The 23560-nt window shown below is 37.7% G+C and overlaps 1 protein-coding gene across 4 annotated transcripts; it reads right to left on the reverse strand.

Annotated features, from left to right (window-relative positions):
• Positions 1-148: 148 nt before the first annotated feature.
• LOC109058887 (reticulon-1-A-like) lies at positions 149-23359 on the reverse strand. 4 transcript variants are annotated; one of them, XM_042769148.1, is made up of 10 exons: positions 22922-23359; positions 16406-17176; positions 15248-16144; positions 6799-6813; positions 3185-3392; positions 2963-3101; positions 2390-2459; positions 1831-1877; positions 1101-1159; positions 149-1006 (listed from the first exon to the last, which is right to left on the reverse strand). In XM_042769148.1, the coding sequence occupies exons 1-10, from the start codon at positions 23109-23111 to the stop codon at positions 967-969; spliced, it is 2436 nt and encodes an 811-aa protein (XP_042625082.1). In that variant the 5' UTR covers positions 23112-23359; the 3' UTR covers positions 149-966. The 4 variants fall into 4 exon arrangements, with proteins under 4 accessions (XP_042625082.1, XP_042625083.1, XP_042625084.1 ...); XM_042769149.1 differs by lacking the exon at positions 6799-6813 and having other exon boundaries at positions 22922-23358; XM_042769150.1 differs by lacking the exons at positions 15248-16144; positions 16406-17176; positions 22922-23359 and adding an exon at positions 10125-10476.
• Between the last annotated feature and the right edge of the window lie 201 nt (positions 23360-23560).

Raw genomic sequence — 23560 nt, forward strand, 5'->3', positions numbered from 1 at the left:
ACAAACTCAAACCTCCATAACTTGCAAAATAAATCACAGCCTTATGTGTCTTCAATGCTTTGCGGAATAATTTTTCATAATGCCATTTGTCTGTCCCACAATGACCTTCTCTTAGTTCATTTTGCTATGAATGACAAGACACCAACCCTCCTACATCAAGGAACATTTATTTTTCTCATTCGTTAATTAAATACAGAGTGCAAATAGTTAAAGACTTTAAAATAACTGAACACTGAACGTTGTACAAAGTTTAGTACAGCTGGAGCTCTGCAGTCTGACAATCAGGTGCCCTAGAGAAGGACCACAAAGCTTGTCTTTAAACACCTACATGTATCCCTACAGTTCTGCAAAAATTACAGTTACACATTTAGTAATAACATCTTCAAATTATCATTGTGCTCGAATACACAGAAAAGAACACGAACAAAAAAACAATCCACAATTCAACTCGATATTAATAAGTATGTCTGTACACAGAACCACTCTACCAGTGACGGTGAATTGAAGCGATTATTCGAGATGGCAGCAGGAGATTATATGACGGGCATGATTTTCATTTTCATGTTACATTTTATAGCAGGAAATATGCACTGCAAAATAAAGCAGAGAGAGGAAGAGCACTGCAGAGATAGCAAATATTTACTCAAGACTGGACTTCATGCACTTAAATCAGAAGCAATGGAAGAGAGAATCGCTGTGTGTCCCTCTGGTATATCTATAGCTCTACGACTGCCCACAAGGTGTTATTTATGTGAATAGGTGTTAGTTATGCAGGAATTCACCTGTGACTGGCAACAGTGGGGGGTTTAATTGGTGCCATTATACTAACATGATCTTTTTCTGTTTATGCTTTTTTTTTTTTAGTTTCTGAGGTGACATTGGCCTCCTGTGTAGTTGGGGTCCTTCAGTGCTGGCAAAGTTGTAGTTTTACTGGCTATAGTGTTTACTTGTACAGAAGCAAAGAGTTTATTCCTTCTTTTTGGCCCCAGGAACCTTTTCTCTAATCCTGAAAATCAAACAGAAAATTAAGCAGGTTGATTATATAAAAAATATATAAATAAATACATCTGAAATTGTAATAATATTTATATAGAACTCACTTTCCCATTATCGAGTTAACCTGGGTGCGCACCAGTCCTAAGTACTGATCAATCTGTGTCTGAAAGGGAGAAAACGAGTGTGAGGATTCACCATACACAATACTGATACCAAAAGAATCGATACTTAAACAAAAACAATGCCAAAAGAAAGCCATTCACTATAGAAGCTTGTTTCTGACATGGGATGTAAAAAAAAAAGGTAACAGCAAATTTTAAACTTTTTATTCTGTGGCAGAAACAAAAAGAATTGCAAGATATTTACTCAGAATTCTGAGAAAAGGTCAAACATTCGAGTGTCTTTCTCACAATTCTGACCATTTTCTCTGAACTCTGAGTTTATATCTATATAAGTTTATATCAATTCTGAATTTTGAGAAAAAAAATAACTGTGAGATATATATATATGTATTAATTCCTGTGGTGCAGACAAGCATCCATAATTCAATATTTTTGTTTGTTTCTTTTTCTTTTTTTAACTAACTGTACTTGAATTATTAATTGAATTGTTTACTTAATTCAGAAGTAATTTCAAAATAAAAGTTTTCATTTAATGCAACTTTTTTTTTTTTTAAATGAAGGTGTATGTTTAATAGCATATTAGTTATTGCTCTAAATTGGTATTGAGTATCATGGAATTTCACTGGTATAGGAATCAACATCCTAGGTTCTGATAATGTGGCAAAACATGGACGTTAAAAAAAGATAATTGTGGGGACTGGGAAAACATTACCTGGTACTTCTCGTAAACCACTGGCACACTAAACATGGAAACCACCGCTAAAGAGAGAAGGATGAAGGAGAGATACAGTCAGGACAACTGAGCTGCTCTCCCAGAATGCTGTGTGGTGTCATATGATTACAGTTGTTTGAGGTTATCACAGCCTGACCTACAGCAGTGTGTGTGTTTGTGACATGGAATTTTGAGTGTGTACCTAAGATATGGAAGCAAATCAGACAGCAAACACACAACACAACAGAAACTGCTGAACATTTCTTAGAAAATTATTTCTTCACTAAGAATCAGCACTGATATAGGAGAAAGTTTATCAAACTTTTCATTAAAAATTCCAAGACATTAACTTGCTCTATGCACCCACTGGTTTAGAGCAGGAAAAAAGTGTACAGTGTTTACTAATTGTAATAATATTTCCCAATATTACTTTTTTTCTGTATATTTGATCAAATAAATGCAGCCTTTGTGATGCTAAGGGACTTTTTTACGAAACATTTTAAAATCTTACTGACCCTAAACTTCTGAATGGTAGTGCATGTTTATGTTGTTTTCTTACCCAGAATCAACAAGGTCAGGCCATTAAACAGAGCTCCAACATAGGTCAACAACCACATCAACACTGCAAACTAAACACACACACATATGTCAAATTATCTTCACAGCTTTTAAATCCTTCACAGGGGCACTCAGTAACTTTTCCCACTGTCCAACAAAATTAACAGCACTTAAATATCTTAAAAACTATGTAAACCTACATGAGATGAAGACAGCAGTCAAATTACTGCCGTTTTATTCTATATTGGGTGGGCGCCACTCATGGTTTGATATCACATGATAAGCTGAATGCAAGCTCGAAAATTATTGGCCACTTTTGGTTCCAAAATATGTGACGAATATGCCTGCAAACAGTTATTTCTACCATGACATCTGTAACTGAAATCTTTTGTGCAACAGTTCACGCCAATATGTTTCAGTAAGAAGTCCAAGACCACTGTTGTATCAACAAGTGGAACAAAATGAATGAGTGCACCTTTAATACTAAAGGTTATCTCTAGGCTTTCAAATTGAAACTGCAATAGTATCATAGAAAATTAGGGAATGAAATGTTCATCAGCTAGCGTGTTTTCACCTTTATGGAGTCAACCAGATCCTGAACCAAGAACAGCCTGCGAAGCTCCTTCATGGTGGAGTTGATGTACAGCTGAATCTTATCCACATACTTAATGATCTGATCTGCAGAGAGAGCGATCTCCACCTCCAGATAAGCCCTGAAAAAGAGAGAAGCCATGAGAACAGATTCATTTTTGAATACGTACCGAAGCGAAAGACACAAACTGAGTGTTGGACTAACTTGAAGGGGTGGCCCTCGTCGGTTTTTTGCACTGCTTGTAGGACTGATTTGTAGATTCGGAAACTGATGGTGGCGGAGAGGACAGCCAGAGCGAGATATGCTATAACACTCACCACGCTGAACTGGGTTAAAGAGAACAGCAGCAGCAACACGCTGCCGAAAACCAGTCCAGACTGCTTTAAATCCCGCCAATGTAACAGATCGACCACTGAACAGAGGGACAAAAACAAGTAGAAAAGTGATCAGAACAAGAACCATGTCAGTCCTTAAGTACACAAATCTTACAATGAGAAATTACAGCATCAAATCTACACAATCACATGTTGGAAGTTTCTCTACACTTGTTCTATTTTAGCTCAGTAATTCTGCTCTGTAAAACAGTTTACATAGCCATCTCATATTAGCAGCTGTTTAGTATTTGTTACACTTACTATGTAGTAGCAGCACTGGCCATTAACTCATCTAAAAGAAATGAACACAGTGGGTCTTATTCACTAACTGTACGTGAAATATGCCTTTGAACTTTGGTACAAAAATGTTTCTAAATTACGAATAAATTAAGAAACACGTGCAAAAACAAACTTTGGGTGGCTTTATAAACATAAGACAGAGTTTTAAACATAAATATTTCATCTTAATATATTTCATCATAGTAAAAGAGTGAGAAAATGTGCGTCATTGCTTGAGCTGCAAGGTTCCTTTGCATAAAAACTTAGATATGTATAGCTGGCTAATCTGGGTCTGTATAAATGGTGATAACTGTGTTTGGACTTGTTTTAAGGATGGCACAAGTGGAATTGCTAGAGAATCAAATGCTCTTTGGCAAGAGTGTGTCTTTGGAGACGAAAGGCTGTAAAGGAAAGGTTGTGCGGAAAGCCCTTAAATGGAGATGTATGGGCATGTTTTCTGCAAATTACTAACCTCGGGCACATGGTCGCTCATTTTAGACACCTTCATTTCTATAGTGCTTTATACAATACAGATTGTGTCAAAGCAGCTTCAAAAAGATTAGCAATTATGAAAACTCTGCTTAGGAGACAGTTCAGATTCTGCCATAAAGCAAAGACAATAGTGTCATTATTATTAAGCTTAAGTTAGTTCAGATCAGTAACAGTGTGAAGTTAATCGATCAGCTATGGGCAGTTCTACAATAGGCGGCAATGTTGTTATACATCTAAAATCAGTTCAGTTTTGATTTCATTTATGTTCAATTCGTGTCAATGTTGCAAAATGTGATTCAGCTATTAAGCAGCTCTACAGAAAACAATAATGCCATCATCCAGCTTAATTCAGTTCAGGCTTTGTCAGTCAGTGTGGTCATACAGATATATTACTTAAAGTTAAGAGTCTCTCAGAACCCAACCAAGCAAGCCAGAAGGCGACAATGGAACCCAAACTCTATCAGAAATTTCCATTCGTTGTCTTCATTTCCATAATTGTAACTTTTACAGGTCTGGAAATCAATTTTCTTTTCAAGTTTGTATTCATCATGCATTTTGCATGAAGAGAAAATGTGCAACCTTGAGGCTATCAGTTCACACCTGTCTACCTCTCACAGCACCTGTTGTTAACTTATCTAACCCTAACCATCTGTGTGCACACACACTGTACTGGGTTAATTATTGCTATTGGGTAAGACAGTACAAATAGTCATGTTATCAGAAGTGCTGTAATATAATGACCACACACACACAGTGAGCTATTGAGCTATGAGGCTTCACCATACTAATGTACATTCAGAATTAAAGCAGTGAAATGGAGAGGTGCATGAAGGTTACAACTTTTAAACTGCAGGTTTAGTTTGGCATGTGGTAGAGTATATTCATGTAAAATGGCAAAACCTAGTGAAATTATCATCACTCTATATACTGGAGATTAATTTATTTCTACAGCGTCTCTACACACGTGTACCATCTTAAGTTACAGTGGTAATCGACCTTGGAGCAAACTAATGTTAAGTGTATTTCTCAAGGATCATCCCTCGTAGAGTTCAAACCTTTTGGTTACCGACCCGACATACATCTCACAATCATCCAGATACAAAACTGTACAACTAGCATTCAAACCTACAAATTAGTCCCACCGTTCTCTAGGAACAAGTCATTAACAAAGTACAGCTTCATTGGGAAAGTGTTTTGTGAACATGCAGTATATGCATTAAACTGATTAAAACCAAGCACACTCAACAACCAAGAGCCAATCCTTCCACAGAAATGCAAAACATTCTGGAGCTTGTATTTGCTATTGATGTGATTCTGACTGAATCTGAAGAAATAATGTCTTGTACTACTCATTTAATGTGCTTCTTTTTCTTACAATATTTAGCAGGGAAGTAGCAATGCAGAAATTGTTATAGTCCTGAATGCTGATTGGTCAATACAGAGTTCTAGCCATGCTATAGTACAAATACACTGCTGTTTAACTGTTTTGGATCTTTAAGAATTTTAAATGTTTTTGAAAGAATCCTCTTATGCCCATAAAAGCTGCATTTATTTAAAAACAATATTCTAAAATAGTATTACAGTTTAAAATGTTTCCTATTTTAATATATTTAAAATGTAATTTAATCCTATGATGATGATTTCAGCAGTCATTACTCCAGTCTTCAGTGTCACATGATCCTTCAGAAATTATTCTAATAGTGAATTTGCTGCTCAAGAAACATTTCTTCTTATTATCAAAGTTCAAAGCGCTCGGATATTCATTACTGAGCAGGTGTAATGCTTGATATGGTGGACAGGTTTCAAGCAGGTATCTAAGAAAACCAGATCTTTCTTCTTTGCCCAAATATCACAAAGACAACACAAGTAGAACTTGTTGCCATGAGAACCAGCAGTTTGAGATCTCTGAATCATCTCTTCAGTCTCTGCGGCAAGCGAGAGCTCCCTGTAACTTATGTGTGTTTCCTTTTTTAACACCTGTATTTGTTGCGGCTTCAGAAGAAACTGTTACACACTCACAGAAGCTGGTCTGTCACACTCTAGTGTGTACATCGGTAGTCCCTTGTGTGATTCTCCAATCAGCCCCACTGGGCTAAATTTAGCCTGGCAGAGCTTAGAGGAGGGCAAAAATATCTGCCATTTTTATATCGAGATTTTGCTCGAGTCCAAGATGAAGTGCAGACTTCAGATTCGACTGATCGTTTCACTGAGAGTTGAATACACTGTCAATTATTATTAATAACTTCTCATTGTCTCTTATCAATAATAATGTAAAACAAAAAATACAAAAACCTTTAACATAATTATTAAACTATTAGCTCTGATGATATTTTCCTGCTCTGACTTTCTACTTTCCTTCTGCTAACTGACTCTCTAAATAGAATTAAAGACTAAAAGCAGCAACGTTGGCACTCTTTCTCCTTACAAATCTTTAAATATTACTTAACTAATGAAGACTAGTATAATACTAGTGTTTAAGGATATCCAGTGGTTAGGTGACCTAACATGGGCTGTAAAATCACATACGAATAATAAAACACCACTTAATTCAGTTTTTCAACAAAACCAGTGACATCTGTAATTCATTCTATCATTATAAAAAACAGTCTTTGAGATCCCTGATTTTTGATGCTAAAACACCAAAGCTAACAGAAGACAGAGAGAGCTACTGACCTGAACCACCCATGACTGCAGACAGCAAGAAAAAGAGAGAGAGACAGTGAGTGGGAGCGCACACAAAAGGAGAGAGAGAGAAAGGCAGAAAATAAGAGGGAGGGGGACCGGCTCATACTACCATTGGCTAATAATGGACACACACACACATATTAATACAGCATACAGGGAACAAATAGCTCAGACTAAAACACATACACAATCAAAAATGAAAATTATGTGTGACCCTTTCACAGAACCTAATTAATCTAATCCACCTTGTTTCATATGTCCTATGTGGCAAGTGTGTGTGAGAAGAGAAAGAAAGGGGGCAGCAGTGGTTGCTATAGATACAGTGTTCCAGTTTCCCTTACACACATTGCTTAGGGGGCCAGCTTAAAATAAAAAGGTGATGGTGGGGGGTAATTGTGTGCGTGTGTGCTGGTGTTTAAATGTCGGAGTGTAATTATAGCATCAGAGATGCACGTCCAGCTTGACAACCAGTCTAACATTATATCCAACCATTCACTTCCTGAGTGAGAGGTCACTGACAAGGTCAAAGTCCTGTATGGAGTGCAGTTGAATTCTGGAAGTAAAAATCACATTTATTTTCTTCATATCAGAATCAATGTGTATCGATAACTTATAAAGCTTATAAAACAGACCTATTGTGAGCTACAAGGTTGTTAATCAATGGCATATGCTTTTGTTGAAGCCACTATAGCTTGCATTATTTCTTATTTTTTTAAATAAATGTGTTAAACAGAAAAAATCCAGGTGAAAAACTACATCACCCATGGTTCTGCAAAAAAAAAATCAAATCATAAAATCCAAGTTGCAAATTATAGCTGATCTCACTATGCTCTCAAACTAGGCCTAAATATTTATATATAGCCTATGCATATTTTGCAACTGTCTTAAAATATGTTGTTTCTATATACGCAATAAACATCTTTAAACCAATATTTCTCCATATATTTCATATTTATTTCAATTAAAATCGCAATTTTTTTTATGTTAATTATATTTGCAATGCTCCATGGAACTGAAGTTCATTAAATCTGTTACACAGTACATAGTCTTGTACCTTTGTCTTTTTATTTTAAAATAGTTTTTTTCCTTCAAATTAAAGTTTGTAATATTGTGATTCACCTTGTAGCTATTTGGTTTGATTTATGGCTTTTAACTTTTAATCAAAGACTTTTTAAAAATCCCTAAGGGAAAAATGAACGGGAAACATGCTTCTGGAACCAAGGCAGCTGAGAAAGGGAGCACTCTGTTGGGACTGAAACCTGAATGTTCATTCAAATGGCTGAACAACTGGATATATCTTCCTGTAATGTATCATAAAAAGATTGTCTTAATCAGATAACAATATGCTAAGCTAGTTCACAAATGAAACTCTACACTATGAAACTCATCTTGGACCAGGAAGGGAGCATGTGTGACTGCTTTAAAAACTTCTCTGCACTTCCGAACCTCACAATTCCCAAGCCCACTTTATTTTTGACTTTCCATGTACATTTCCACTCAGTGTCTGTCCTTGTTTACCTTTCCACCACAGTTAAAAATGAAAATTCTGTCATCATTTACTCATGTCTTCATCTGTATGTCTTTCTTTATTCTGCAAAACACAAAATAAGATATTATGCAGAATGCTGGAAACCAACATTTGGGTTACCATTGACTTCCACAGTATTGAAAAACCTTCTTTTATGCTCTAAAGAAGTAAGAATGTCATGCAGGTTTAGAGCAACATAAAGGTGAGTAAAAGATGACAGAATTTTCTGTTTTTGGTCGAATCTTTTTAAAACAAGTTATCAGTGCCTTAGTGTTCACTGAATCCACATGAACTATGTTGTTTTTGTCACATTGTGTGCCAGTTGAAGCTTTAATTAGGGTTGATGGTAGCTTATTGGTTAATGATCTGGGCTGCTGACACAAAAATCTCAAAAATAGGTGACCCAGACACCAGAGCTACTGCGATCATCATTCCTGGTGCTCATACATTGTGCTCCTAATCAAGACCCCATACAACACACACATAAGCCTGCAAATTCCAGAGCTAAACAGGAAATGGAATCCAGCCCCACCAAACGATACAAATATAATTCAAACCTGGAGGTAATATATGTTAATATAAATTTTTACACATACTGTACTCGCTTTTGTAATGTGTAATCAGGAAGAATATTCTGTCCTGACTTTAGAAACCCTGTTGCTTTATCCAATAATTAGCACATTAGAACAATCATTTTATTTAATTACTTAATTTCCTAATACAGACAAATGTATATGGATAAGTTCAAATAAAACACTGTCTTCAGGCATGTGAGTGGTTTAGAAATACAGCACTGAATGTTTTATTTATTTATGTGTTAGGCTACTTTATGCATGTCACTGTGCGTATGAGAATGCAGTAAGAGGGGTCTAGACTCTAGAGGGTTTGTTATGAATCAACAAACACGAAATCATTTCATAGTGATGCCATACAAATAGCATAGAGACAAACTGAGTAAAAATGTATGTTTGTGTTGTTAAATTATGCATTATGCTAGGAATGGAACACAGATATAGGCAACAGAATATAATAGAAACCCTCATGTGGACTCCTTTTTTATGCCAAAACAACTACCCAGAATACTCTAGCAGCGTCCTAGAAACCATTAAGAACGCCTTATACTGAGAATACTGTCAGGCCAGTCATAAAGTTGTCATTTTTTTTCATGTAGTTACAGACAGTAGTTTCAGCAAACACAACCATACACAAATACTGACTGCACACAATGCAATCCCTATAAATGGAGTGTCTGCATCCCCTCCCAACACCACTGACCTGGGTGGACATTTAAAAATGCACCTGCCATTGTGCTAGAATAGTCTAGAGAACCATTTTCTGTTTCTCTTTTAAAAAAAGCCTAGCTCACAATTTAGTCTTCCATGCCCTCCCTCTTTCCTTCTCCAGGTATCATGGATGCCTGTTGGAGAGAATGATGTAATCAGGAAGGGTGTGACCTGGTTGCCATGGCGACAGCCTCATCCAGCGCTGCTGTAACCGCGATTGAAGATAAAAACAGTCTGAATTCTGTTCCATGGCAACCGAAGCCTAATCTAACGACACAGCGGGGTTACCATATCAGCATTACTATGAAGCAGACGGACCACCTGCCACCCCTCATCCCAAAACAGCTGCCTCTCCCCTCTTCTCTTTGTCCCACGAACGAAGGCTTCACGTAAAACCTAATACACGCTTAAATACACATCATAAAACACACACGAACAATACGGTGCTGTGAAATGAATACCATAAAATACGGTTTTTATAGAGAGAAACATGAAATCTGTACCCTGCCCTCTCCAGCCGCTCCAGTTGCACTCTTTCTTCCCTTTATCCATGTCTTCCCCTCCTCTGACGGTTCTCTCGTTGCTGTCGTCTTTCTCTTTTCCCTTTCGCAGATCTTATGTCTTCCCGAGACCCACTACCTCACGCGTCCGAACGGCATGAATGGCCAGAAAAGAGAGAAGAGAGCAGAGGAGAGACGAGCTACTGCTACTAAGAGAGGAAACGGACAGAGACGGAACGAAAGAGAGAGAGAGAGAGAGGGAGGCGCTGTTCTGCTGGATGAAACCGTAAACACTGCAGCCTCCACCGCAGACAGCGGATCGTACCACATGCAACGCCCAGGGCGTGATGGGGGGGTTCAGATCAAAGAGTCCCCACCCTAGCTAACAAAGCTAATCCAGAAACATAAGCAAGGTCACGTGACCTTCTTGGCATTGTTGTCGGCTCAAAGTGGGCGGAGTCTGCTGTTTTTTATTTTTATATATATATTTTTTTATTTCTTGCTTTTTTATTTTATTGCATTCAGACTTTGACAAAATAGCAGGCTAACATATGTAAAAATATATCCTTACACACTGAGCAACAAATATTTATTTAAAATTATGGAGAAAATTATAGTCAAATATTAACATTCTCATTGCAGAAAAACAAAAAACAAAAGAATAAAGCAATGAAAATAAATAAAAATAAATATTATTTATTTTTAATTTAATTATAATAATATAATAATACTCTCTCTCTCTCTCTCTCTCTATATATATATATATATATATAGGAACAGCTCAATATTTTAATATTTAAATAAACATTAATGTTTGGACGCTTCACAGTTTGTAAATTAATGTAGTATTGCTTTTTTATGTTGTTAAATAATCATAATGATGAAGATGATTTTGCAACATAATGTTTCTAAATAAATAAACACACTGTCTGTTCTAAGGTATTTCAACAACAAGAGCCGACTCAAATGCGTGCGTGCTTTCATGCGTCGGTACGTGTGAGTAGGACTGGTATTCGATGGTTTCAGTCTTGGCTTATTCATTTTCATCATCATCCTCTGTTCCCCTCAGCATCTTCTCTCTAAGGGCTCTCCACGGTAACAGCTTAAGCGCCCTCGCTCCCGTGTTACTATGGTAACAGGCTGATCTGTGCTGATCCAGATTGTCTCAGTGTGATGTAGAACGTTGTTGTTTTAATGTTTTAAACTCACAACATTAGAAACACCCAAACTGTTCGCATGAGGATATACTTTATCACTACTGTGATCTGTTGGGAATGTTATAATGAATTTCTTTGATAAAAACCAAAAGCTGTGTACATAAACCGGCGGTCTCTATCGCCCTCTGCAGGTGATCTACGGTAGCGCTACTGAAAGGCGTTGACCTCTTTTTCTTACATTCTAGAACCTTCAGTTTCAATCACCAGACAATGAATGGAATATAGCCTACTGTATGTCTGTTAAAATGCAATTCACAACATTAGACTTACATGCAGCCTATATGTCAGTTTATCTGTAGCTGCCTGCAATTTTGTAATATTAGAAACTAATGAATAAAGGGAGCAAAATAGCTAATTAATTAATATATAATCAACTGCTGTTACTTCAAAAAATAATAATAAAATCCTTTCAAGGTGATTGAAGCATCATATCTGCACTGCCCCATTTTACAACAGAATTATATAAAAATACTGTTCGCAACAAGAGAGTCTGCTTCTCTAGTGAGAACCACTTCATCCAAAACAGTTAATAGCTATGTTCAAATGTTCATTTCTCCCACCGCTGTCAGGTTCACGTAAACACTGAAAGGTGGACTGTCTTCAGAGATGAGCATGTTTAGAGCTATGTGTTCCGGTTCTGGAGTCATGAACACAACAGAATATCATCTCACTCCCGTTATGAATATGCAAATAAAGAATTCTAGTTTTATTAATGGGTCTACTGAAGATTTATCATGAGCAACACCAGTAGCTACTTTTCGATTTAAATGTTGTTTTAATGTGCAGCCTTAACTTAAATCATAAAGGGTTTAACAAATAATGACCTGCATAATTTGAAAGATCTTCAATATCTTTTGGGTCAGTGTACACCATGACTTGAGCTTTTTTTGCTGTTTCTGTGTTATTGTGAAGTTATGTAAAGTGCAGTTGTTTAAACCCACCACTAGAGGGAGATGATCCCCTTAATTCAGCCTCAATCGACCCCAGAATAAAGTGGATCTGTCTGTGGCTGTGTGCTTGGTTGAGTCAATGACTTCACAAGCAGCATGAAGGTACTTCACAATGAAACTGATTTCATAGCAGCTTCCAAGGGACCATGATGTCATGTTTAATGATATAAAATAAATTCAAGTGAGCTTTAGTCATAAAAAAGCATTTAATGACTAAAATGTGCATTTATTCCTGGAAATTTTAACATTTATGAATTCATTTACTCCAAATCATATGCATTAAATCATGAATCTATGCTGCTTTCAAAATATTAACAGATGAAGGCATCTTAGTAGACAGGATGTTGCACAAAAATGGGATGTTCTTTAATGCCTTACATAAAGGCTATGCTTTCGGACACAGTCATTGTCTCTCAGACTCGCCACCACTGAATCAAATTAGTCCTTGCAACATAAGCAGGCTTTTCTAATTAAACTTTTATGGAAAACAACAGCTGTGACAATAATCTCCTCAGCACTGCATCCTCTGAGCATTGCAGAATTATGAAGTGTCATGACTACGCGTTCAAAGAACAGATGATAAAGAATGAGATCAGTGAGGTGGATTACAAAGGATATCCAGGATACTCATGATTTAAATTAATATTTTGGGTTCAACACAATAAAAAATAAGGTTTGTTTTGATAACATATTACAGAAATGTTCTCTTTTGCTGTAAATCATACAGCGTTTCTGATTGATTCAGACTATAACTTGTTGTGCTGAAATATAAGTGTCATTCATTTTGGGGGTCAGGCTTTACACTATCTGTGCCATACTGTATGTGTTTGATTCACTAAAAAGCTAAGAGCACTAAAAAGCTTTGTGAATCTGAACTAGTACACAACCCAACAGAAATACATTTCTTGTCATTATTTTGTGGTTCATGTTTTTTATTGCTTCACATTCAAAACAGACTGCAAACTCGCATTCAACACTCGTGTGAAATATATGACTTTTGCCTTTTGTCTGGCATGACAATTTTGCAAAATGAAAAAAATTCTACAGTAATTAAATCTACATCAAGTAAACTACTGATTATTAAGTTAACTTGTGTTGCTTTAAAGCTGGTATGATCATAGCATCTATTTAAAGGGATACTCCACCCCAAAATGAAAATTTTGTCATTAATCACTTAACCCCATGTCTTTCCAAACCTGTAAAAGCTTCGTTCGTCTTCGGAACGCAATTTAAGATATTTTGGATGAAAACCAGCACGGCTGATATGCACGACTGAAGAGCATACACAGCATACGGTGATATGGAGAGACACAGAGGAGACTGTTGACAAAGGAATTGTTGAATAAAGTCGTTATTTTTGTTTTCTTCACTTACAAAAAGTATTCTCGCCGCTTCATAACATTACGGTTGAACCACTGATGGCAGATGGACTATTCTGACAATGTCTTTCATACTTTTCTGGATCTTGACAGTCCAACTTACTTGGCAGTCTATGGGACAGTCACAGGCCTCCCGGTTTTTATCCAAAATATCTTAAATTTTGTTCCGAAGATGAACGAAGCTTTTACGGGTTTGGAACGACATGGAGGTAAGTGATTAATGACAAAATGTTCATTTTGGGGTGGAGTATCCCTTTAAAATAACGTTTATTTTGAATATGTTTTGAGATGCCATTTGGTGATAAACAGGAGATGAGCTGGTACTCCCACACCATCACTTCATCAGTTCATGCCACTCACCACCTCTCATCACAGCTGTCAGGCAGAGGATGTTCTCTGCGTCACAGCACTAATGTTAGCTGGGTTCCAAACCTGTAATAATCTAGAACAGTGGCTCTTAACCTTTTTGACTCCAAGGCCCCCACTTTGTCCAACACAATATTCCAAAGTCCCCTATGGCTAGTAGAGATATTTCCTCTTGCATTTTGCTTGTTGCCACTGGGAATGTTAATATATTAAGTTAACTAAACATGATTTATTTTGTGATTCCATAAGATTCAAGATTCTGTATGTTTTTCAATAGAAATAATAGTTATTAAGGGGGAAAATAAATATGATGTCAGTTTACGTCTGAATTTGTGTGTGTGTGTGTGTTTCCAGCATTTTAATTAAGTTTAATTGGAAGTTTGCTGAGCCCTGGTTGAGAACCATTGCTCTAGTCCTGAACTCTCTGGCTGTTGCACTAAAAACAGCCATGCTTACAAATCTATGTTAGGATTTCAAATTAATTCTGTGTACCGTCTAATTGAAAAAAGTTACTGCAATAATTATTTATATAAAACAGTATTATCTATTAATTTCATCACAGTGTTATTTAAAAAAAAAATGTTTCTATGACAGTAATTTTACCTGTCACTAAATGCAAAGTAGACCCAAAGTGATATTTCCCTTGAATTTTCATTTTGGTTGCTTAATATGAGGAAAAACTCACATATATGTTCCCAAAAAAGAAAAAAAAAGAAAAACCTTAGACATCCTAGATATGCTTCTACGGGTAAATAGTTTTTACAATTTGTTATAGTTCTTCCATTTAATTTACTCCCCAAAGGCAGTTTGACTCACATTAATGAGCAAGTTTCTCTTATAATGCAAACACTCTAAAACTGTTTATTAGTATTTACATACCATTAATATTTTTAATTTTTTTTTATTTGTATATTTTCACTTTTCATTTTAATTTTTAGTTTAAGTTTTAAGTGTCATTTATATATATATATATATATATATATATATATATATATATATATATATATATATATATATATATATATACATATACATATATATAATATTTTTTTTTTTTTTTTTTTTAATTAGCTAAAGTTAAAGTTTTTCATCTAATATTTATGTTTTCTTTTATTTCCACTATATTTCAGTTACCAAAAATGCTTTTTAATAAGTTTCAGTTTTGGTTAAAAAATAATGTTGCTTGTAGGAATAACAACAGCAATGCCTCTTACCTTTCTGTCTGTTGATGCTTTGGAGGAACAAGGACACATCAGCCTCTTTCTCTGTAGTGGAACTCACAATACTGCTTTTGCTTTTATTCTCCTTCTCCTGACTGGAATGCTGCTCTGGAGTCGCTGTAGATGTTCCCATTACTACAGGCCTGGGTTTGGTGGACCAGTTGTCCTCTGGTTGTGGCTTGGGCTTCTCAACAGGTGCTGCTTTCTCTTTTTCCTTCTCTTTTTCTTTCTCTGTTACTTTCAAGGTGCTAGCTGGGGGGTCAATGAAGGGAGAGGGTGTGGTGCAGGAAGTCGTAATGGGCTTAGAAGACGTGACGCCTGTGGTCAGGGGAGAAGATATTTCAGGAGGTTTTGGGGTGGAATATTCCTGCTCCCTCTTGGGACTCTCCTCAGAAGCTGATTCGATTAGCAGGTCACTGTCAAGCTCCGCCTCCCTTTCCTCTCTTAACAGACTGTAGAGTGGAGGGTTGCTGGATTGACCAAGGCCCCCCTTGATACCCCCAGACAGCTCAAATGGGTTACTAGCACTGACCTTGTTGGTTTGTGGCTTGTCAAATGGGTTACTAGCCTTATCAGTGGCAGATGAGTAGCTGGTCTGCTCAAACGGGTTGCTTGCTTGGCTGAATCCGCCTTTTGCGGGCGGGGTCTTAGATGTCAGGTCATATATAGGCGAATCAGATTCTTCGGTCACTTGCTCAATTTCTGAATCTCCAGACTCATCTCCACTGCCTTGAAGGTCTTGAGCCCATGGGGACGAGGGTTTGGCTGAACTCTTGATATCCTCAGGTTCAGGAAGAATGGGATGAGAGCTGATGCCACTGGAATCTTGAGTGGAGCTCACAGACTTCATTCCTGCTGGCTGGAACAGCACATCAGATGGAGACTCTCGACCTGGAAAAGAGGAAAGTAACGGAAATGTCAGAATTTTAAAAAGCCTAAAATATGAGAGAAAGATTATAATATATAATTCTTAATTATGTACTGAAATAAATAGCACAATTTTAAATGATTTAAATGATTAGGTATTAGGGGCAAGACAATAAGATCAAGACTATGGATCAGTATTTTCTATCTATCTACTTGAAAATAGAAGGCATTCTGAATTCAGTTCTGAACGGTGCAGCAAGTGCCTCACAAGTGGGAGGGATCTACCTGTAGGGGAGTGGTTAGGGGAGTGGTTAGCTGAGGAGGCTGCACTATCGTCCTCTGGTTCTGACAGTGTTACTGTGGGAAGACTCTGCTGACCGAAACCGAGCATGCTCTCTTTCTCGGACATGCCCTCTTGTGGAGACACTTTCACTGGCTGGGACTCTGTTGTAACCATGATCTTTACAGGACTGGCACTCTGTGGCGTTTCCATCCTATGGTAAGATCGGTAATCTGCCATCTCTTCATCTGAAGGATCCTCCACGTATGGAAATATGTGCTGCCCACCGGCTGATCCCTGACTCTTCACCTCTGTATTTTCAGATCCAAGAGGACTCTTTTCCAAATAGCGACCCAGATCGAAAGGGTCATGGCTGGATTCCTTTTCATGAATCTTAGGCTTTAAATCCTGAATGTCATCTTCATCTTCTTCATCGTCTTCGTCATCTCCATAGCCAGACATGGGAGGCTGCTGCTTGTTCTTGGTATTGCCCACACTACCAAAATCACAGAGGTCATCCCCCATGTCCATGTAGCTATAATGGTCAGTCTTGTGTGAGCCCTGCAAGGTTGACTGATGGTCTGAGGGGTCACCTGGGGTCATGCCAATGCCGGAGTCGGTCCCAGTGGGAGCAGGTGGAGAGCGGTTGCCCTCAGTGGAGAAGAGAGAGGCACCATCATTGAAAGGATTGGAGGTGGATTTTGAGGAAAGGAGAGAGGTGTATAGATCACCCTCTCCTGATGATGACTTCATAAACATGTCAGATAATGAGTCACCTGGAGAGTGAGAGAGAGAGAGAGAGAGAGAGAGAGAGAGAGAGAGAGAAGTAATGAAAATCAATGTGTGGAAAAAAAATGTAAATAGAAAACAAGTTATTCTTCTTCTTCTTTTTTATATATGGGTTTATATATATTTTTTTAAATGGTGATAAAACTGAGGTCATTGTGACTGGCCCTAGAAATCAGGAAGTGGCTCTGTGCTTAAAGTCTACCCCCATGTCTGGTTTACATTTTTTTTAATTTGCTTTGGTTCTATTTTCACAAGTAAGGTGTATATTTTCAAAACTCTTAGTACAAAAATCCAAACTGATCACACTTGTGACATCGCTAATCATTCTTTTAAAAACTGATCTCATGCTTTCATTACAATTATACATGTTTTCAATCAACATAGTCATTTTTTATTACAAAACATAAGATTATTGTAATATATATTGAGAACATCTGATTTAATAACCAAAACACAACAGTCTGATCTTCTTTCAATCTAGTACTTTTAACAATAAGTTCATTGAAGAGCAAACAATACAAGATACGTTTCAAATGACCTTTGTTGCTGAAATAATTACAGTAATACAGGCAATAATTGTGATGTTAGAAAATACACTTACATTAACTAACTTGCATAACTCACATAAAATCCATGTTTGTAAAAGTATTTTTCCAGTGAGTTACTGTATCAAAAGGTGTGATGAAGTAATGCCATGGCCATAAGGTTTTGTGTAGCTGTTGTATGCTGTAGCTGAACTTTTTAGATGAGTTATGTGCAGTCTTTACCACGGTAATGCCTCTATATACAGTATCACATGGCATAATGTAATGTAAAATGCTGTACTTGATGCCATCTGTCTCCCTTCTTCTGATACTGAACTCAATTCCTCTCCCGTTTATCCTGCTGTATGTTTACATATTGCAAAACAGACAGTTTTATAAATAAGGACGTCCTCAAAGGGAGGTTTTTGGTGGTTTTGTCAAGTTTTGCTCACTTCCAGTTTGTCCCCAAAATATGGTTAAGTAGGAACGCAGGCACACACACACACACACACACACACACACACACACACACACACACACACACACACACACACACACACACACACACACACACACACACACACACACACACACACACTAACACTACTTCTAAACCTACCCTTCCAAAAATTATGGTTTTCCTCATAATCTGTTCTGTTGTGATGACCAAGGCAATAATGGCAATAATACATAAAATAGGTTAGAAGATTACACTTTAGTTTTAGAGTAATTTTAGAGTATATTTGGGCATCTGCACTCGATAATGTCAGGTGAAGAAATAGACAATAGACAAAGACACAGTTCTACACAGAGAAAGACACAAAGTAATAGAGCTGAACAAGAATCTATGCAGAGAGTCAACATGAAAGTACTGTGATCACTACACAGCCCTCTGAGACACAGTTGGAAACATCTGTTCCATCTCTGTGAAATCAGTTGAGTCTTAAGAGGATTAATGAAAGTTGGACAAGGAACCCTGTCACTGCTACATCTCCAATAACACATGCACATCAGCGTGTGCTAAAATTTACAGTAAGAAATAACATCGTAATGGATCAATGCCCAACTGCATTTTGAGGAAATGAATGATGTGATTCCAAAACCTATCATGGCATCTTGCTGTCTACAGCTTATACAGACAGCTGTCTTCTAAGGCAGCAAAGCAGTGTTGTTATTGTGTTGTTATTGTTGACTAGAATAAAATCGTCTTTGGAGATTGAAATAAAGCTGAAATAAATAAAAAAATATTAGATGAAAACCATAAATGATTTACATGACCATTAGAAATGCTGCCTTGTGACGAAGTGAATTAAAAGTAAGTTAAAGCTAAATAGAAATATTTAAAAACAAAAAGCAAACACACATAGAATTATCAAAACATAAACTAAAACGAAAACTAAAAATATAAAAATAATTTGCATTGCCATTAATATGTTGCTAACTTCCCCATACTAAAATACAAAAATATAATGCACATACAAATATTGGGAAAACCAGTCAGACCAAACAGTCTCATAAAAAATCCTTTTCAGTATTTACATTTATTATCAACATTTATTTGTGCTTCCTCCACCAACTTTGATAGATTTTTTTTACACTGAAAAGTGCATTAAAGAGTTGCCTTCTCCATTCTTGTTTGAGTACTAAATGTGTGAATATCAGAAAAATGTGTATGTCTTGCCAACCCCAAACAGTGACAGCCCGTTTTTCAGCAACCCTGCTTCTGGAATTTTTCACATTCATTTCTCCCATAGATATTTTCTTCAAAACAGAATTCTAAGATACAAACCAAAATGGCCACAAGTGAAAAAGTTCTTTGACAAAGATAAAAATTTGTTTCATGGGTGTGGCTGAATTCAGTGTAGCATCCTATATTTACCATTTACCATATCTTTATATAGTAAGAGTAGAATGCTACTCTGAATTCAGCCAGTGACTCCATCATGTCATTTGCAATGCTTGCTGGGAGTAGGCGGACACTGCTGAGCCATTTGGCAAGACTCACATTTCCATGGTAACATTGACTTTTCTGATTGTTGGAGGATTATGGGTAGTGTATTTCTTAGACAGAAATTAAGGTTATAGTAAGCTCAAAAATGAAATTTACTGACCCTCATGCCAAACCTGCACGACTTTCTTTCTACTGTGGAATTGAAGAGATATTGTGAAAAATGAAATGAAATGAAAAAATGTTGTTGTCCATACAAAGAAAGTAATTGGGGTCCAATGTTGTTTACACTTCTTTTGTGTTCTGTAGACTAAATAAACAATAAAGAGTTTTGATGGGGGAAAAAAAAACATTATTTTAGAATTAAGCTGATGTCATGCTGACTTGTCTTCCACCATTTTACAACCTCAAAATTCTAAGTAGGTCTGTCTGGAAAGGTTTATACAATCAATTTCTCTACAGAGGCCCCTAGTTGCTGCGCTCTATTCGAGTGGTCCTTGCATGCTGACCGCCTTTGGCTGAAAGTGACAGAAGGAACGGTCTTTTTACATACACCCAGCACTGCTTGTTGATCTCGCTCAGCCTCTCTCTCTCATGCCCGAGTGACTTTGTGAATACAGACAGACAGTACACACCAGCATTCCTCCTCGTCTAGGCCTTTCCCTTCAGCATATTAGACAGGCAGACAGAGAGAGAGAGACAACTAGGAAGAGAGAGACAGTCAGAAGTGGATTATGGTGGACATATTGACATGTGTGAGTGATGTTACTGATGGTACGATCAGAGTTACAGGATTTCTGTTGTGTTGAGCTGCTCACCACGTGGACAGATTTCCAGCCTGTCTTTTAAAGAGCCGTGAGATCACTGGCTTGGCTACTGTAAAAAGACTGTGGGATGGCTCATTCTTACTCAGCCTATAAATAGACCTCCCTCTGTTTATTTAAAAAGAGAGAATGCTAAAGACTGAGCCAACTACAGCCCAAACCGACATTATATGAAAGACAGGAAGAGAGAGAGGGGGGGAAGGAAGGGAAGAAACAAGAACCTTACCATAACCAGAATGTGAAAGACAGAGAGAAAGACTCTTTGTGTGAGTGCATTTGAATAAATTTAAGAGAATATACATATTTGGGCTTGTGTCCATGAGAGGAGGAAAGACTTTGTGTTTTTGTGTTACAGCTAACCAGTGCACGGGGGAGCTGAGGGATTTCAGGCCCCGGCTCATGAATATTTGACCATGTGCGAGAGACTGTGCATGGGCGTATGTGTGCATGCAGTTCCCCAATAGCTAATAATAGCACTCTGAGCCATAATGGTGACTCAATCAGACTCTTATTGGACCAAGGAGCACCTGCAGAAGCACAAACTGACAATTAGCAACAGGAAAAAGCCATGAAAGCGAGCTGCGATGGCTTTCCGTATGAAAGCATGTGACTGTATTTCACCTTATGTATTTTACATGCGATATGTGTGTGATAGGCTGTAGTCATCTATCTCCACTCTGAAAGGGTTTCTATAGATACATCGCTACTCTATCTGTCACATCGATCCATAGAAACACTAAAAGCACATTAAACACTGCAGCATGTGGTACAATTAAAGTACCACTATGAGTGCTTGTATGTCTGCCTCATGTACCTCATGTACACTTCCTTCTTGATAAGGTAGTTCTTATGTTTTATTATTGTCCGGTACTAAATCCACATTATTGTCTGAGGTTTAGGAATCAGGCTAACAACAGACCATCTCATCTAATGAACTCACTGTTATTTTTTTGTTACGGTCACAGTGAGGATTTAGTTCAGCAGCTCAGACATACTCAGAAAGAAAGAGTTCACAGAAAATAAGAGAAACACTCTAGCTTTATGATGCAGGATATTGATTTCTTGATCAGATGTTGTTCATAGCATCAAAACAGCTATTGCTTCAAATGTTGAAGCAACATAATTTATAGCAATAACACAAACTTTACCCAACATGCTTCCATAAATGCTGACATCCTGAACTAATATGAGTCTGGGATACTTTTCTTCAACGCCTCTTTGTTTTACTAATCACACTATACACAAGAAAACTCTCATATAGTTTCTAATATACTAATCTTTAAAAAAAGTTTATTGCAAACTCAGTCTTTCTGGTTATGCATTAGCACTGGCCAATATGGTCGCGCTTGACATGTAAGCAACAATACTTTTGTTACCAATGCCTGTAAAGAAATTTGCTGTTCACACAGTCAGCCATAATTAATTTATTCAGTATGCAAATGTGTCCAATAACAGGGGTTTACCAAGACAACATGAGCACTATTTGGCTGGTCATGTGATCTCAACATGGTGCCGCCCCCCTCCCCCTGAGATGGTGCACCATGTAAAATAGATTAGGCACCTGATGTTACTGAAGCCGTCATTTCACTGGATATCATTTTCAAGTGCTACTCATTTATTTCTTCTTAAAACTTTAAACAAAAAAATACTAAGTGCACTTTTAATTAAAATACTAACATTAGTGTGAATTCTAATGTCTTTTTTAAAAGCTTAGTATACTACAGCAGGTAGAATCAGGAGGGCTGACAACAAACTCTCATGGCAATTTGTAATTATTCTGTTTTTTTTTTTTATTCCTATGCTTGCTTACCCCCCACTGACAAGTTCGGTTTGGGGTGGACCTTTTCCTTACAAAAAACGTTTGCCATTGTGTAAAAGAGTTACATTTTCTCAAAAGATTGGGTTAGGTCTGACTTTGTCAATACTGTATGAGCTGTTATAAAGAGAAGTGTTAATAGCCTCGCTGTGCTACATGAAGAGGTTTATTAGAGGGGTGGACAATGCCCAATTATTGAGCCAGGAACAGTGAGACAGGCCGAGGAGAAAGAGGGCAGTGAGACAGGCTGAGCACAAAGACAAAGAAATGATGATTACATTATTGTGGCTTTATGAACACACATCATGATCCTAAGAGTTCATGATCGCTTAACTCTAAAACCATTAGAGAGCAACAGAAGAATGTTTTGTCTGTTTTATTGTGTGTGTCGTTTGTTTGATCATGTTGTTTGAACTACCACAGTTGCCTGGAGCACACTGTGCGTCTGTGTATGCAGAGACATCCAGGCGTTGTCACACCCATGGCCTGGTCTGTCTCTCTTCATCTCCAATTTACCATCATCATCAGCTTTTGCTTCTTCTTTTCTTTTATCGCCGGCACGGATGTCGCCGCTAAACACACACACACACAATGCGTGATTATAAAAAGCCCAAATTTACCTGTAGATGCAGTTTCCATGGCAACACCGCTTCCTTCAAAGGGATGGAATTGTTGCTTGGGCGCGTGCAGATCGTCCCGCATCTCGTCGAAACGGGGCCCTGCGCTTCCAAACATCCCGTTCTTCTCCTCCTCCTCCTCCTCGAACCATTTCCCATCCAAACCCGGCCCCTCGCTCGAATTGGCGGACATGCTTGCAGTAATCGCACGCAGGGAGTTTGTTTCGAAGCGAGAACGATTCTGTGAGATCGCAGAAGAAATTCAAAGATGTGCCGCTTAATATGGCCGATCCTGACCGATGCTTCCCGTCTCGCAGCAGCGGAGCCAGTGGGCTCGGTGTGTTTGGTTCAGTGTCTCGGAGCTGACGTCACTGTATCTGTGCGGCTCGCGGTTGGCACGGATTTAGGACGGAGAGCGACATTCCGGTTGGAGGACGGTCCGTGTGCGCGCGCCTCCACCCCACGGGCGTGGTTCATGCTACCTCACAGAACACATAACACGCACGCATTTAAGCTTTTAAATAGACTTAAGCGCAAATTCCACAAATACACCCAGCGATGAGGGAAACAGTCTTAACATGACTTTTTCCTAATTGTTGCGGCCTGGAATGACTAAATTTAGTTGTTTGCGCTTGCAGAAAC

This window comes from Cyprinus carpio, chromosome A13, assembly GCF_018340385.1.
Source record: "Cyprinus carpio isolate SPL01 chromosome A13, ASM1834038v1, whole genome shotgun sequence".
Lineage (NCBI taxonomy): Eukaryota > Metazoa > Chordata > Actinopteri > Cypriniformes > Cyprinidae > Cyprinus > Cyprinus carpio.